Source organism: Marmota flaviventris, chromosome 8, assembly GCF_047511675.1.
Source record: "Marmota flaviventris isolate mMarFla1 chromosome 8, mMarFla1.hap1, whole genome shotgun sequence".
NCBI lineage: Eukaryota > Metazoa > Chordata > Mammalia > Rodentia > Sciuridae > Marmota > Marmota flaviventris.
In genome coordinates, this window is record NC_092505.1 from 64,418,968 (window position 1) to 64,436,718 (window position 17,751).

General features: G+C 38.4%; 1 protein-coding gene across 1 annotated transcript in view; it reads left to right on the plus strand.

Moving 5' to 3' along the window:
- The window catches only part of Ccdc191 (coiled-coil domain containing 191), an 84,058-nt gene extending 67,315 nt beyond the window's left edge, over positions 1–16,743 (plus strand). Inside the window, 5 exon segments of the mRNA XM_027935900.3 lie at positions 5,458–5,601; positions 7,252–7,404; positions 8,351–8,496; positions 15,648–15,776; positions 15,778–16,743. Of these exon segments, the coding sequence (XP_027791701.2) occupies positions 5,458–5,601; positions 7,252–7,404; positions 8,351–8,496; positions 15,648–15,776; positions 15,778–16,003 (798 nt within the window). The 3' untranslated portion in view covers positions 16,004–16,743.
- The last annotated feature ends 1,008 nt before the right edge of the window (positions 16,744–17,751 follow it).

Here is a 17,751-nt window from a genome sequence, read left to right on the forward strand (position 1 = left end):
TCTTAGTCCTTTTGAGGCATCACATTCTGCACAAGCAATTGCTTACTTTCTTATACATTTTATATATATTTGTTCCTGGTAAACAACCTCCAAGACCATATTAATGTTATTCCTCTGGATGTCAAAAAGATAATGGCACTTCTGAACCAATGACTTCTCTGAATCAGATTATGTGACTGGATATGTTTGATGGAAATCTGCTTGTTTAGATATGAGGTGTCCCCCCAAAAGCTCACGTGTGAAACAATACAAGAATTTTTAGAGAAATTAGATTATGAGAAGTGCAATCTAATTGGTGGGCTAATCCACTGATATAGATTAACTGTGTGGTAACTGTGGGCAGGCAGGTAGAGGTGTGGCTAGAGAAAGTAAGAGTACCTTTAGGATTTATATTTTGTCCTTGGCAAGTGGAGCTCTCTCTGCTTCCTGATTACCATGTCCTAAATTGCTTTCCTCTGCCACACCCTTCTGCCATAATGTTCTGCCTCACCTTGGTCCCAGAGCTATGGAGTCAGCTGACCATGAACTGAAACTCTAAACTGTGAGCCAGAATTAACTGTTCCTTCTCTAAGTTGTTTTTGTCAGGTCTTTTGGTCACAGTGAGGCAAAGCTGATAAAACACTGCTTCACCTCTTGAAACTGGGAAAATTTCTGCTGAGTTCAGAGCAAATTGTCCAGCAGAGGTGCCATATTTTCTAATTAAACAGATGGGCAACCCTGCTATTGATATGATGGAGAAGGTCTCTGAGACAATCACATATACTTTTCTGGATAGAAAATGTAAGATAAACTCAGTTATTTGTGTGTAGGGTTTTGTGACATCAGTTTAAGGACAAATGACCTGGAGGAATTCCTCAAGGATAGGCCTGTGGCAAACTTGTCCTCTGTATTGAGAGGGATGCAAGAGGCAAGACATGTCTGGACTGGGGCAGGAGAACATGTCAGCTGCAGCAGTATAATGGCCACTCATAGGTCTCACACCACAACTTCCTGAAAATAACATCCCTTTGCTCTGTTTTTATCAGATACTTACTTTCTAGTAATATGTGTCAGGCAATAACTTTTGTGGCTGTATAAATATACATTTTATTGATAGATACTTGAAGCTTGTGATTAAAAATAATTTTATCAGAAAAGACCAGGCAAATTTGCAGGAAAATTGATAGTCTGTAGAATATCAAATTAAGTAAAATAAACCAGACTCAGAAAATCTGAGGAGTGTTGTATGTTGTCTCTCATGTGTGGAAGCTGGAGGAAAAAGAAAGGAGAAAAAAAAAAAAGAATCATGAAATCAGATAGGAGACCATTGGGATAGAATAGAGCAGTGAATAAGACCAACAACAGACCTTCCTTCACAAATCTTCTATGCTAATTTGGGAAAACAGGCAATAAACAACTCAAAAATTTTAAAAAATAGGGAGGGAGAGAAATAATGGTTGAAGCAAAATGGAGAAACCTCTCCAAGGAGGTGATATTTGAGCAGCTAGATGTTGCGGAGGCTCTCACAGTGTCCACATGTCACATGTGGGGATGCCTATGAGATATTCATATTGGATATATAAGCCTGGACATCAAAATTACAGTAAAGTATCTCTGCTAGTCACAAAAACATTTCAGGGCTGGGGTTGTGGCTCAGCGGTTGAGCACTCAACTAGCATGTGTGAGGCCCTGGGTTTGATCCTCAGAACCCCATAAAAATAAATAAATAAAATAAAGGTTTGTGTCCAACTACAACTAAAATAAATATTTTTTTAAAAAAAATTCAGTGTTTTTCATGCTCTGGAAGTGCCTGGAGAATGTCTGAGTAGAGAAGAGTTGAGGGCTGGGCATATAGCTCAGTGGCAGGGTGCTTGCCTAGCATGTGTACGGCACTGGGTTCAACCCCTAGCACCATGAAAAGAAAACAAAGAAGAAAAAGAGATGAGAGTCCAGGACTGAGTCCAATATTATATTAGTAGATGAAGAGGTGTTAGGTAGAAGGAAAACCAGAAAAATTTAAAACCCAATGCTAAGAGAAAAAAGTATTTGTGTTAGGGGAGTGGTGGCAGTTAACCTGGGAAAATGTTACTGAGCTCTATTAAGAAGAGAGCAGACAAATGCCTCTTTGGTTTGGGAACATGGAGATCATTCATGACCTGGACAAGAGTGCTTTCAGTGGTGTTCTGGGATAGGAGCCACGTTTTAGTGGGTTGAAGAAAAATGGTGGAGAACATAGCCTGTGAATATAGAGAGCCATCACATCCAGAGAAGGATTTTGTTGTTGTTGTTGTTGATAATTGTTTCTTGGCTTTGTTTGTATTTTAAAGATGGTAAATACCAGTACATGTTTATGTGATGGAAATGAGCCAGTAGTGAGGAAGAAATTTGTTTTGGAGCAGCGTCAATTACCTGTACTTTTCTGTACATAAGCTACCCTGGTCTTTTTCTCAAGACAGTAGCTGACATAGATATGCATTTAAATGAGTCTTCGGATTTTGGTTTAGTTTTGGTACCAGGGATTGAATCCAGGGCACTTAACCTCTGAGCCACATCACCAGCCCTTTTTATTTTTTTGTTTTGAGACAAGATCTAACTAAGTTGCTTAGGGCCTCACTGAGTTACTGAGGCTGGCTTTGAACTTGCCATCCTCTCGCCTCAACCTCCAGGCCGCTGCAATTACAGGCATGTGCTACCGCACGTGGCTATGAGCCTTTTTCTTTTTATGTCATTTATAATTATGTAAACCACTAAGTCAAAAAGAAACTGATATTTAGTAGCCTTTTTTAGCCTGAGTGAACAGTGAGCTCTTTGAAACCCTAGCTGTCCAGATCCCAAATATAAGAATTATCTCAAAGCACATAGCATCATATCATCTTCACAAGCAGTTGTGGATGCAGCTACTATTATGGACATGTATAAGGAAATGGAAAATATAATACTAATGGAGTTGATCAATGTGTATAACCAGTGGAGGAAATACACATTTCAATTAAATTTTTAACTTAAGCAGAATTCTTATTTAATATTTCTCTATATATTTTTCTGTGGAAATAAAGATTTATTATTAACCTTATTTATTTATTTATTCTTTTATGTGATGCTGAGGATCAAACCCCAGGGCCTCATGCATGCTAGGCAAGTGCTCTACCACTGAACCACAAACTCCAGCCTGGAAATACAGACTTTTCTTAAAGTCTGTTTTTTTCCCCAGCAATCTATCTAAAAACCATTTTCCTTTTGGAGCCTAGAACACTAGTCATAGAGTTACAAGGCTAGAAGGATAGTTGGACTATCATTTCTGTGTATGTGTGAACAGGTTTTTTTCACTGAGCCCGAGGACTTCTCCAGAGGGCTATAGTCCAGGTTAAATTTCTATCTGCAAACTTGCAGCAGCTGCTTTGATACCACAGGGACATTTCTGTGGATGTACAAACAGTTTTTCTGTTTTCCTCATGTTTAACCCTCAGCTTCCTGTTACTATTCATATGAATATTGTTATAAGCAATTTTTATTTCTGACCATTCCATTCAACAAATATCTCAAGTGCCTGGGTATTATAAAGGTTATTTTGGCCTAATGCTTTAGAATATCTGGATATTCCATTTTCAGGAACTTGTACAGAAATGGGTCATTTGCATTGGGAGAGTAGAGCAATTCTCCTTTCCATATTAGAAATGTTCCAGTGCTCTAATTTTTTTCTTATAGTAGTCTCAGGCACATAAAGAAGCTTGTCAAATCAGCCAATTCACCACTACCCCTTTTCTTTTCTTTCTTTTTTTGTACTGGAGATTGAATTCAGGGGCACCTAACCACTGATCCACATTCCCAGCTCTTTTTTTGTAATTTTTTAGAGTAAGGGTCTCGATGATTGCTTAGGGCCTTGCCAAGTTGCTGAGACTGGTTTTGAACTCGTGATCCTCCTGCCTCAGCCTCCTGAGCTGCTGGGATTACAGGCCTGCACCACTACACCTGGCCACTACCCTTTTCTTGACATGAAATTATGTAAAGAAAAAGAAATGTTTTCATATTTATACTCCATAGATGACAGCTGCAAAGAAGGCAGTGTGCAATCTTTGCGGTTACTCTTGAATCTTTCATAGCAGGTTACTTACTATCATTTACCATTTCTCTCACTTTTTATTATAAACTATTTGTACTAAAATAGAAAAGGATGAATAATATCTGTAGGGTAGAGCATTAAGTTTCTATTATCTATGTATCTCTCTCTCTCTCTCTCTCTCTCTCTCTCTTTTCCTTACCAGAATTGAACCCAAGGATGGATGCTTAACCACTACATCCCCAGCCCCCTTTTTGTATCTTCAGTTTTTTTGTAGTTGTAGATGGACAGCATTACTTTATTTTGTCTGTTTGTTTATTTTTTTTAACGTGGTGCTAAGGATCTAACCCAATGCCTCATGAATGCTAGGCAAGTGATATGCCACTGAGCCACAGCCCTAGCCCCTACTTTTAAAATTTTTTCTAATTAGTTATATATGACAGTATAATGCATTTGGATACATCATACATATATGGAGTATAACTTCTCATTCTTCTGGTTGTACATGATGTAGATTATACCGATCATATAATCATGTATGCACATAGGGTATTAATGTCCAATTCATTCTACTGTCCTTCCTACCTCCATAATCCCTCTCCTCCTTTCACTCCCCTCTATCTAATCCAAAGTACCTCTATCCTTCTCTAGCTCCCCTTTTCATTTTTTATTTTGAGATTAAGTCTCACTAATTTGTTTAGTGCCTCACTAAGTTGCTGAGGCTGGGCTTTGAATTTGCCATCCTCCTGCCTCAGCCTCCCAAGGCTGCTGCAATTACAGACACACACCACTGTACCTGGCAGTGTCTGTCACCTTTCCCAGGCATACCACTTGGTGCATTTCTCCTGTTCAGAACGTGGGGTATTTTCCCTCATTGCATCACCAGGATTCTCTTTCTCCTCAGAGGAGGAAGGAAAGCTGCTTAATGATAATCAAGTACTTTTTAACTTGCCTCTGGACTTATTGTTCATCACTTAAAAAAGAAAGATTGGTAATGAGATTATACTTCTGGAATTTTTTAATGGAGTATCTTTACATTTGAATAGCATTATTTATACACAATCTGTACCTCATAACATAAATGAGGGAGTTACATTGGGTTTTCCATTAAAATGAGGGAAAATTCCTGATGTCTCTTGACTAGATGTTTACTTTTTAGTAATTTAGGAAGAGGTAAACCATTTCTGTGAACAGTACTAAATATAAACCCAAGAATATACTTAATGCTCATTCTTGTAGAGCTTATAACCAACTTTTTCTGACCTTTTAAGCAGAACTGATTCTTCTTTTGAAAAATATTCCAGAGCTCTTTTATAATGATTAACATACTGTTTCATGTTCAAATTAAATACTTTAACTTCTTGTTGAAATTCCTTAGTGTTTTCATCATGGCATTTTTACTTCATTATTTTTTTTTGCAGAAAGAACTAGAGAAACAGAAGAGAATTAAAAGGAACCAAGAGTTGGAAGCAGTAGCCACAGAACATTATAAAAAGCTCTTGCTAAGAAAAAAAGGTCTAGAACCTTGGAAGAGATTGAGAATGCAAAGCAAACAAAACACCCAGGTGCAGTGTCCCACTCTTACCCTCACCCTCAAAATTAGAAAACAACTTCTTCAAATAGCACAAGTATCAAAACTAGGCTTTAGGAGGAGTTGGGTGATTTAAAAGTCCAAAAGATAAATTATTTAAGTGTGTGTATTTATTTGTTTGGGATAAGAGTTTGTATTTAATCTTTTAAAGACTTTCTAATTTAGCAGGTTGGAAAAAATTAGAAAGCATTTTTATTAGAGATCTTCAAGGTAAGAGGAACAGAGACTTCTAGTAATTTTAGCAGAATTTAAGAAACAGAAAAGGTTCTCAGGTGTGTATTAGGTTCTACTGTGATAACTTTGCCTAATATCAGTGGCTTACAAGAATTTATTTCTCACTCACATGTCTGTGGGCTAGTTGTGTGTTGAGTTTAGGTCTCTCCCCATACCTCATTCTGGTTCCAGCATGCTTTCACCTGGCAGCTGTCAGATATACAAAAGACCAAGCCAAATTATGTAAACCTATATGAAACCTCTGCTGCCCACTAATATTTCACTGGACAATGCAAGTCATAGAGCCACAATCAAGGTCATTGAGTGGGGGAAAGCAATGAATTAGATTCACTACTTTATAGTCTTTGAAATGAATTTTAAAATGTCAGATCAATTTTTGTTAGTGTATATATATATAACATTTGTAATATGATTTCACAGTGCCAGGTGAAAGCATGCTGGAACCAGCATGTGCAAGGCCTCTATCACAGAGACATATGAAATTGAATACCACTGAAATTTCTCTCATAAATTTATCCACTGCATGGAACAGAGTATTCAAGTGTGTGATCATGAAGTTCAAAATAGATGAAACGTTGGCTTCCAGGCTTGTATATACCACAGAGTACCCCTGTGATGTTCATTTTGGCCAATAAATATGACTACCAAAAGGTTTGCTTGGATCAGTCATATTCACAGGGATGAATGACTAAGAAAAGACTTAGAAAATATTTCATTGCCTGGAGAGAACTAAGAGAGAGGGTTTTTTTTTTTTCTTATGTCTCTTGAAAGAATAAAACAATACAGAAAACAACAATACTTTATAAAATCTATAAACGGCAAGTTGTATTTTTTTGGATAGAATGATACTCTTTGCCTTTTGAGTTGCTAAGATGTTAATGCTCATCATGTTATTTTTCTACAAATGGTTTGTGAATTATTGATAATATCTAAATTTTAATGCTTGTGACAGTTTATTACAACTAATTGACAATATTGGCATTTTCTCAATTAAACAGTGGTTAAGTACATAATAAAGAGAGGTTTGTTATGGAGTTGCTGTCCTTGTTTCAGGAGAGCAAACCAAGAATGTTTCCATCCACCCACTCCAAAACTCAATGGAAGTGAAGTGACAGCTTTGGAGATTGTTTATGCCATTTCTATAACAGCCAGTCAGGGAGTGGTCTTCAGGGAGTCAGCATTGGGCCATGCATGATGATGTGTATCTATATCCTCCAAATAACAGGGCAGTCAAAACTTCTGGGACATAGACTGTCTATACCTTAAGGTTATTCTTCCCTAAGAACTGCTTAAATGCAGTATACAGTATCATATACTACAAGCTGAAGTTTTCTTAAATGATTTAAAATTTAAGGAATAATTTCCTTTTCTCACTTAAAAATATATCTAGGTGGCAGAAGAACATCACTCTTTGGCTCTACAAAGGAAATGCCTGCTGACCTGGTTCCAGTGTAGTCAGGACAGTCTGAATAGGAAGATGGCCCAGGCAGATCAATTTTATTCCCACATATTGCTTAGGAGAGTCTTTCAGGGCTGGCTACAGGTAAGGACACTTTTCTTTCCATCCTAGGAACTGAACCCAAGGCCTTGCACATGCAACATAAGCACTCTATCAATGAGCTACATCCTCAGATCTTTTTGAGATAAGGCTTCATCAAGTTTCCCAGGCTGGCCTTGAAGTTGTGATCCTCCTGCCTCTCCCTCCTGAGTAGCTAGAATTATAGGCATGCACCATCAGGCCTGGTGGGAAGGACACTTTAAATATATCTCACTGCTTAGTCCTGTATAAGAAAATTAAACGGGCTGTGGAACACCTGTGGTCATTACATTTTTTTCAAGAAGACTATATAGTAGTGAATCTAATTCATTGCTTTGAAATGAATTTTAAAATGTCAGATCAATTTTTGTTAGTATATAACATTCTAAGTACATGTAATATGATATCAACACATTTTTATACTTCTTATTTTTTTCTCACAGTTCCCAGATGATTTTATTAGAAACCTACCCCTCAATCTTACACCTGTTCCTACTCATCTGTTTCTGTTATTTTTATAATACATTATAGAGGATATTATCTTGACTTCCATATTCTTCTTTTTTCTTTATCCCTCTAGCATCCTTTGTTCCTTTGTTTTGTATATTTCTGTTCTCTGTTTCTCTCTCTCTCTCTCTCTCTCTCTCTCTCATATTATTTGCTCTAATTCTTTTTTTTTTTTTTCTTTTTTGGTACCGCAGATTGAACTCAGGGGCACTCGACCACTGGGCCACATACTCAGCCCTTTTTTGTATTTTATTTAGAGACAGAGTCTCATTGAGTTGCTTAGTGCCTCACCATTGCTGAGGCTGGTTTTGAACTCATGATCCTCCTGCCTCAGCCTCCTGAGCCATTGGGATTACAGGCATGCGCCTCTGCGTCCAGGTATTTGCACTAATTCTTTGTCGATTGATATTATTTGTCTCACTTCTGTTCCTGTCCTTATCCCCAGTACATGACTGATCTGGAGGAACAAGTGAGAAAACTTTGTGTACATTTCCTTCAGAAGAGGATTTTCAGAGCCTGGTTTACAGTGGTCAAAGAGGTGAAGATTGATGCTCAGAACAAGCACGAGATCTCAGTGGAACATAGTGACAGGTGAGGTTTTGATCTTTAAAGAAATTCACTGACTTCACAAATGCTCTTCTACTAGAATATGTCTTGAAATAGGAGGTGGAGGCAAGGAGAGCTAAGCCCTCAGACACCAGGCAGGGTTGGGAGTCCCAGCATATCCACTGACTATATGGGTAAGAGGGAAACACTGACCACCCTGGGATTCTAGGGGAACCCATCTTTAAAATGAGAAGGAGGCCTGCCCTCTTCACCTCACCGAGACTAGCAAGGAGATCAAATATGCGGATTACACACAACACACCTAAGTAAATATACCGTCTGCTTCATTAGTTTTTTAACATTATTAGTTGTGAAATATAACACAAATACAGAAAAGTACCTAAATCATAGAGTCTAATGAATTGTTTAGAAGTAGACATCCAGGGCTGGGGGTGGAGCTCAGTAATAGAGCAATTGCCTAGCATGTGTGAGGCACTGGGTTTGATCCTCAGCACCACATAAAAGTAAATAAATAAAATAAAGGTATTGTGTCCATCTACAACTAAAAACATTTTTTAAAAAAGTAGACATCCATTTCACCATGACTGAGGTCAAGATATAGAACATCACAGTCCGCTAAGCTCCTTCCCAATCATAAGTCCCTCCCAAAGATAAACTATTCTCCTGACTTTTACAGTGAACCCTTCCTAACTTTCCTTTATACTTTTCCCTCCTAAGTATGCAGCCTTTAATGCTATTATGCTATTGTTTTGTTTTTGTTTTGGGCCTGGTTTAGAACTTTTTATACCTGGAATCATACTGTATATCATATTAATATTTAAAATAATAATTTAATCCAGTATTTTTAGAAAATAAGGTAGTCTATATAAATACATTTTTTTTTCTTTGATTTCTAATTTTAAGCATTTTGTACAAAAAATGTTCTGAATATTATGCACTTCCCTTTGAGAGTAAACAGTCTATCCTTTTTGGTGATTTGGTATCATTCCTTATGAACATCGGTGAATGTGGTGGGTGCTTTCAGGATGCCTCTGGGTTTTGAGATGTGAAGACTGTTTTGATGTGTAGAAATATCTCTTTTGTCACTGCCCTCAGATTTATTTTGGTTGCTTTCATTTGTTTGTAGGAGTATGTGTGTGTGTGTGTTGTGTGTGTGTGTGTGTGTGTGTGTGTACATGCGCGCTCTTGTGCATGCATATCTCTGTTCTTTTTATTAGTTTTCATAATTTAGTACACTAGAATACCGACTCCTAACAAAAACCGTTCATCCATGTTTAATTTACAGGTACTGGAAATCAGTGGTCTGGCAACAGATAAGCAAGTTGATTATGATTTTGTATAAATTAAAATAAATATGCAATAAGTGAGAGTATTCAGAGGTTTGCCTTTGAATAAAATGCTTCAGATTTAGAATCTGAAAGGTAGGACTCAATATCTCTGTGAGGATGGGAAAGGCAGTGGAGCACAACAGACACTAGTATGGCAATTTGTAAATCAATGGATGTGTAACTGATGTGATTCTGCAATCTGTGTATGGGGTGAAGGTGGGAGTTCATAACCCACTTGAAACAAAGTGTGGAATATGATATGTCAAGAAATTTGTAATGTTTTGAACAACCCACAATAAAAAATTAAAAAAAAAAAAAAAAAAAAAAAAAAAAAAAAAATATCTCTGTGACTTTGGACAAATAACCTTTCAAAACCTCCCTGATTCCCCTTTCTAAAATGAGGATAACAAAAGAACCTATTTTATAGGGTTGTTGTGAAAAGTAAGCAAGGTATCATTGTAATGCACTGGTTTGTCCAAAAGAATAGCTAATATTTATTAGTTAGTGTCACTGTGAATGTATTTTTATTAAAATGCTTTTTGCCTTTCTTTGTTTTCTTTCTGTTTCTCAGCCATTGAATAGAGGCTGAGATTCATTGTAGCTTCATAACAAACCATCTTATCACAGTGTAACCCAGGGGTGGGGAGCAGATTTCATGATTTGCATTTTCAGGCAAGGAAACAGGCTATAGGCAGGTAGATGAATTATTCAAGGCAGACAGATAATGCATGGCAGCTCCCTGGATCAGTCTTCCTCCCTATTTTCATAATTCACTGTCATTGGTAAACTATAACAAATGATATAGTTAAGATATCTTAAGTATATCTTAAGTATATCATATAGTTAATGATATAGTAAAGATATATATGGTATAGTTAAGATAGTTTGTAAGATAGTGTTTCTCTTCAGGGTTTGAAGTTATGAAATCAATGTAGGAATCCATGCAATCAACAAGAAATAAAATTTCAGCAGTGTCTCCTTTTTTTTTTTTTAAATAAATCTTTTTTATTTTTTTAGAGAGAGAGAGGGAGAAAGAATTTCAATATTTATTTTTCAGTTTTTGGCGTACACAACATCTTTGTTTGTATGTGGTACTGAGGATCGAACCCGGGCCGCACGCATGCCAGGCGAGCACGCTACTGCTTGAGCCACATCCCCAGCCCCTCAGCAGTGTCTCATTGATATGAAAGTATTGTTGTGACTTCATCTCTTCCCATTTTACTCCTTGTTTACTGTGTTCCTGACCCACTTGCCTCTATTCTTTGGACAAACAAAGCTCACTTCTGCTTCAGAGAATTCATAGGACCTGGACTTTCCCATCATTCAGATATCTGCTCAAATATCACCTTTCTGACCAACCTACTTTCATCATTGTCTAGCTGTTTACTTGCCCTATTTCTTTCCATGCAGGGGGCAGAGCATTTCAGTAGGGTAAAACAGTAGGAACTAAAATGTGGAAGTCAGAAAATGGTTGTGTAGACAGGAGAGATAAGATATGAATAGCAGGTAAAAGTGGGAGACAGGTTCAAGGACTGGGAGAGGGCCTATTATTATTTGGATATGAGGTGTTCCTAAAAGCTCCTACGTTAATGCAGGAGGTAAAATGATTAGATTGGGAGAGCTGTAACCTTAATCAATGGATTAATCTATTGATGAATTAATAATTCAAATGGATGAACTGGATGGTAACTCTACACAGGTGGGCTTGACTAGAGGAAATGGTTACTGTAATCATGCCTTAGAGATTATGTGTTTTGTCCCTGGCTCCTCATGTTTTCTCTGTGCTTCCTGGCTGTCATGAGATGAACAGGTTTCCTCTAAGAGGCCATTCCAACATGAGGCTTTGCTTCACCTTAGGTCCAGAGTAATGGAGCAGGCTGACCATTGAGTGAACCTCTGAAACTATGAACCAAAATAAATTTTTCCTCCTCTAAGTTGTTCTTTTCAGGAATTTTGGTCAGAGTGACAAAAAAACTGACTGAATTGGTACTGAGAAGTGCAGAAAGTGCTGTGACTAACCTGACCATGTAGTTCAAAAGCCTTTGGAACTGGTTTGCAGAAGGAGTTTGGAACATTTTGATAATTCAGGCTGGAGAAGCCTTAGAATGTTGTAAACTTAGTGAACAATTTTGGCAAGATCTCAGAAAACCAGAATTCTCACAGGAGTGCCTATAGTAAAGGATTATATTCATGAGGTTTCATAGAATTGAAGACTCTCTTGGGAATTAGATTAGAGAGCATTCATGTTAGATTCTGGCAAAGAACTTTTCTACAGATTCCCCACATCCTAAGACTTTATGTAAGGCTGAATTTAAAGGTAATGGACTGATTAATCTGGTGGAGGAAATTTTTAAGGCAGCACAGCATTCAGGCAGTGTTATGACTAATGCTGGCAACTTTTTTAGTTAAGTTTACTGTGATAATCGGGAACAAAAAGCAGAAAAGATTTTTTAAAATTTGCAATCAGCCAGAAAAGTGTATGTAAAATTGGGGACAAGGAAGGTGTGGTCATTGAAAGTATTACTGCCACTAAGGAGAAGCCAAGTACTTTGCACAAAGACAATAGGAAAGATACCTTGAGGATATCTCTTGAATCAGCAAGACCACACCCATGGCAGGCTCAAGAGTGTAGAAGTGAAAATGCCTTTAAAAAGAAATCATGGAGGCACCCAGCTCACCTAGCAGAACCCACAAAGTTATTTCCTCAGAATTTGTTTCATTTTGTTCAGCCACCCAGGTACAAAGAGGCTATCTAAAGCCATCGTCCAAGGAGGCCCAGATACTGCCTGAGCTTGCAACAGACTTTGGTATCATTCTACATGGCACTGGTTCTGGAGGACTACAGGATGCTGAAGTTAAAGGGTTATGGAGGTTTCTGCTGAGATTTCAAAGGAAGGCTTAGGAGGCCAGGCAAAGTATAGCAGGGTTGGAATCCCTATCAGCTGCCCTTGAGAGTGCAATGCATGAAGCTGTGAAGGTGAAGCTGAAGCTGTAGTGGAGACCCCAGGAATTAAGAGATGAAAATGATAGGGACTGGGAGCTGAGAAAAGCTGCTGGCCTCAGAGAGAGCCATCCCAAGAGAAAGACCATGTAGGATGCAACCAGCAAGGTCATAGAGGTGGGGCTGCCCAAGCCCTTTGGAGATCACATCTCACCACTGTGAGTCCTCAGTGCTGGATGTGGAGCTACAGGACCTATTTTCCCAGCTAGATCTTACTTTGGTCTCATCCCTTCTTCCTGTGCCTCTATTCCTCCCTTTTATAATGAAAATGTTTACTCTGTGTGTTTTTGTCAGCTTTTTCACTGCTGTGACAAAAAGACCTGACTAGAACAATTTTAGATGAAGAAAAGTTTATCTGGCACTCATATTTTCAGAGATCTCAGTCCACACACAGCCATCTCCAATGCTCTGGATCCAAGGTGAGGCAAAACATCAGAGCAGAAGGACATGAAGAAAGCAGCTCAGGACATAACAATCAGGAAGCAGAGAGAGATATTGCCTATCACCAAGGACAAAATATATACCCCAAAGTCACACCCTTAGTGTCCTATCTCCTCCAGTCATACCCTACTATCTATTCAAGTGGATTAATGCACTGATTAGGTTAAGACTCTCGTAACAGTCCGTTTCACCTCTAAACTTCTTGCATTGTCTCACACAGGCGCTTTTGTGGCATATCTCATATCTAAACCGTAACACTGTGCCATATATATTGGATATACATAATCTGCTTTTGATTGTTACAAGGGCTTACAACCAACAGTTAGCCTTAAGTCTAAGATGAGACTTTGGACTTGGACTTTTGGGCCATGCTTGAACTGTTAAGATTATAAGGACTCTTGGAAATTAACTAATGTATTTTACATTATGAGATGGCCATGAGCTTTTGGGGACAAGACAATGTTGTGGTTTGAACACAAGATGCCCCTGAAAAACTCCTGTGTTAATGTAAAAGGTGAAATGATATAGTGGAAGCTATAACCTAATCATTGGATTAACTCACTTGATGGATTAATAATTTAAATGAACTAAATGGGTGTAACTCCAGGCAGGTGGAACATTGCTAGAGAAAATGGGTCACTGGGGATGTGTCTTGGGGATTATATATATCCCTCCCCACCCCCGCTTTTTTTGGCTCTCTGCTTCCTGGTTGTTAAGATTTGAGTTACTTTCATCTACCATGATCTTCTGCCATGACCTTCTGCTTCACCTGAGGCCAGAGCAATGGAGTCAGATGACCATGGACTGAGACCTGTGAAATTGTGAACCAAAATAAACTCTTCCTCCTCTAAGTTGTTCTTGTCAGGTATCTTTGTCTCAAAGTGATAAAAAGTTGACTAACACAGGGCCCTAGAGATGAGTACAGGAAGCTGTAAATGATGGACTGGATGGATAAAAAGTTCAAAGCTCCATGTGCACACTCCCCCTTATCCCCCCTCTTTCTCTCATACTTCTACCAATAAAAATCAACCTTATCCAAAACATCAGACAACCAACAGCCATAAAAGTAATGAGAATTGAGACTCATTCCAGGCTTCATTAGGTGGTTAAGAGGCTAGAACAAATCCTTCCTCCAGTTGTGAAAATATAAACTACTCTGACCTCTGTTTCAACATAACTGCTCTTGTAATTCCTCACACATGCTCGGCTATTCTTGCCTCTTTGCCTTTATTCAAGATGCACCCTCTTCTGGGAAAGCCTTTCCTTTGCCCTGACTAAAGCTGTTCAGAGATCATGTCTTTCAAAAGCCTCAGACACTCCTCATCCCCAGACTGGGCAGCCCCTGTCCTTCTCACCACTGAGGTCCCTTCCCACTATACTGAAACTCTCGGTTCACTTTAACTGCCTCCTTGGGTAGGTTTCCTGGCTCTCCTGTATATGGCTGGTGTTCAGATGGAGCAGGCACTGAGAAACCCTCCAAGGACATAGCATGCTTTCCTGTGATCATAGAGATAAAGCTTCAGTGGCCCTCCTTAACCATGCTTCCACAAATAATGTTAGGTTTTTTCTCAACTGGAGTCAGACGTTTCTTTTTTTCCTGTTTTTGTTTTTATTCTTGTTGGAGGTGACGTTATCAGAAGGCATTTATTTTTGTTTATTTTTGCAGTACTGGGAATTAGCTCAGGGGAACTACATCCCCAGCCTCCTTTCAGATTTTGAGACAGGGTTTTGCTAATTGCCCAGGTTAGCTTTGAACTTTGTAATCCTCTTGCCTTATCCTCCCCTGAGTCTCTGGGATTATAGGTGTGCACCACTGTACCCAGAAACCAGCAGGCTTTTAAAATATAACTAAGCACTGAAGTCCCGGTGCCCATAGTAGTGGCACATTCTGCATGTAGTTTTCCAAAATCTTTGCCCTGAGTGCTGTTGCTGTCAGTGCCCTTGCTGGAATCACTTGATCCTGGCTTGGGCACAAAATAACAGGTAGTGATCAGATCACCTGAGAAACATGTCTTATAGGCAGCCTGCATTATCAGAGGCCAACTGGGTCCTCTGCTCAAATGTCATCTCCTTAGAAAGGCTTTCCCTGCAATCTTACCAAAATAAATAATCTCCCTCTCCACTGTCATCCCCTTTTACTGAATCCCAGTTGTGATTTCCACACATTTTATGTTAACCTTTTATTCACATAATTATTTTTTTAATAGGTGGACACAATATCTTTAATTTTTTAATGTGGTGCTGAGGATCGAACCCAGTACCTCGGGCATGCTAGACCAGCACTCTACCTCTGAGCCACAACCCCAGCCCCCACATAACTATTTTAATAGTGTTTAAATGTACATCAGTTGGAAAGTCAACTTTTCCTTAATATTTTACCCTTCCTCCCAACTTTATTTTTAAAGGAGGATTCTCAACCAAGCATTTCAGACATGGAAGACATCTGTAAGATTTATGAAAGACGAAAGGGGGAAAGAAGAAAGGCGAGAGCAGCTCCGCAGGAAGGTGGCTGAAATTCTCCCAGACTTCCAGATGTTGGCACCATCATGACTATTACTTATCCCTTCAGTCAGATACTCATCCCTTGAGTAAGAGAAGTCTTTTGTGTACCCATAAATACAGATGCAGTGGCCAGTTGGTCCAGAATGTGTGTATATGTTGTCTCCACCCACCCACGTACATTCCTGGACCTGGTCTGTTTCTGAGATACTTTGTTTTTGAACTTGTAATCCTCTTGCTAGTCATTTACTATAGCATTTAGCACGGTGGGATCATATGAAGTTGGAGTCTAGGACGCTACTATTCAAGTGTATCCTATACATTTTTAGCATAGTAAACTTTAAAAAGGACAAGTCTTTGCCTGCTGAGCTTGTGAAGGAAAATATGTGTCCTTATGTCTTAATTTGAGCTGTTGATAGAAACTTTCTACTTTAAATATAGTAAGTACTCAGAAAAGGAAGCATGGATGGTCAGAGTTTGAGGACAAGTGTCCTACAACACCCATCCCTTTTTGGCCACCCCTTATGGCAAACCATGTAACACAGCTGCTTTGGAGGGTAGCAGCTTAAACTGATTTTTAGAGAAACTGGGTCAATGAATATAATATACCTTGATAAGTATAAATTCCAAAAGTTAATAACTCTGTCAAAGACAGTCCAGCAATCCATTAAAATATCTATTCATGCTCCCAATTGCAACTTCATATAAGCCACTGGATTTGTCTTCTAGTCCTCAGCTCAGTTTGATCTAGATGTTGAATTACTTATCTCTAAGGTACTTGAAGGTACACTGATAAAATGGTCTCGTCTTATGAACTGTCTTAGAGAATTACCTGGTAGGAAAAAATTTTCATCACCAATACATGTTTATTGTAGCAATTCAAATAATCTACTAATACACATGGTAAAACAAGTAAGATCCTTGTCGCCCTGAGGGATCTGTTATTTGGTGTGTTAGAAATGTGAATTGGTAAAATAAAGTCTTATGGTTTTTCAAGTGAAAGTGCCTGTCTCCATCTTGTACTTCCTGGAAGGGATGTCCCTCTCCACTACCTGCAACGTGCCTTGCATCCTTTTCTCATGGAAGATGTATGATGATTAACCAAGATATGATAAAACACCCCTAAATGAACTTTTACTGCTTCTACAATAATCTGCCCCCACACGTTGTCTCCTTTAATTATAGTTGTTTTTAAAACTAAAGAAAATAGTCTTTAATGTGATTATAGTTGTTTTTAAAACTAAAAAAAAAAAATAATCTTTTCTAAGATGATTCTAAGAAAATGGAACTAAAAGTAATTCATTTCTTTCCATCCAAACCACTATATACATTTAACAATATAACAGTTACAGAATATTGGATGATATTAGCATCCAAAAGCAAATATCAGTATTAATTCAATGCCAAGACTGTAGATAAGGAAGGGTGAATTCCTCAAATAAAAACGTCAGGGACCTAAATAGATCCCATTCAAGTTTTCCTTTTTTGGGATTGGGGCACCAGGGATTGAACCCTGAGCCCTTTTCATTTCATTTTGAGAAAGGATCTCACTAAGTTGCTTACACTGGGCTTGAACTTGTCATCCTCTTGCTTTAGCCTCCTGAGTAGCTGGGACTACAGCTGTGTACCACCACATCCAGCTTATTTTCTTTCTTAAGCTTTATTTTTGCTCACCTCAAGCTTGGCAATCCATAATATTCTGATTATGGATATGAATATTATAATCATATAATATTCTGATTAGACCACCTGGACTTTTTAAACTACCTGTAAAACCCTTAAAAGAGATAGTTCAGAACTATCAGAAAACTATGACTTGAAATGTGACTGCTAACACAACACCTGAAACAAGCAGTTTCCTGATATACAAAACTGGGAAAATAACCAAGAAAATGATGGTTTGGGGTTAGGAACAGGTCCATAGGATGAGAAATCAAAGTAGCCAAAGCAGCAGCAGCTACAATGCAGGATTTTCTTAAAGCAGATGAATTCAGGAGACACACCAAACTA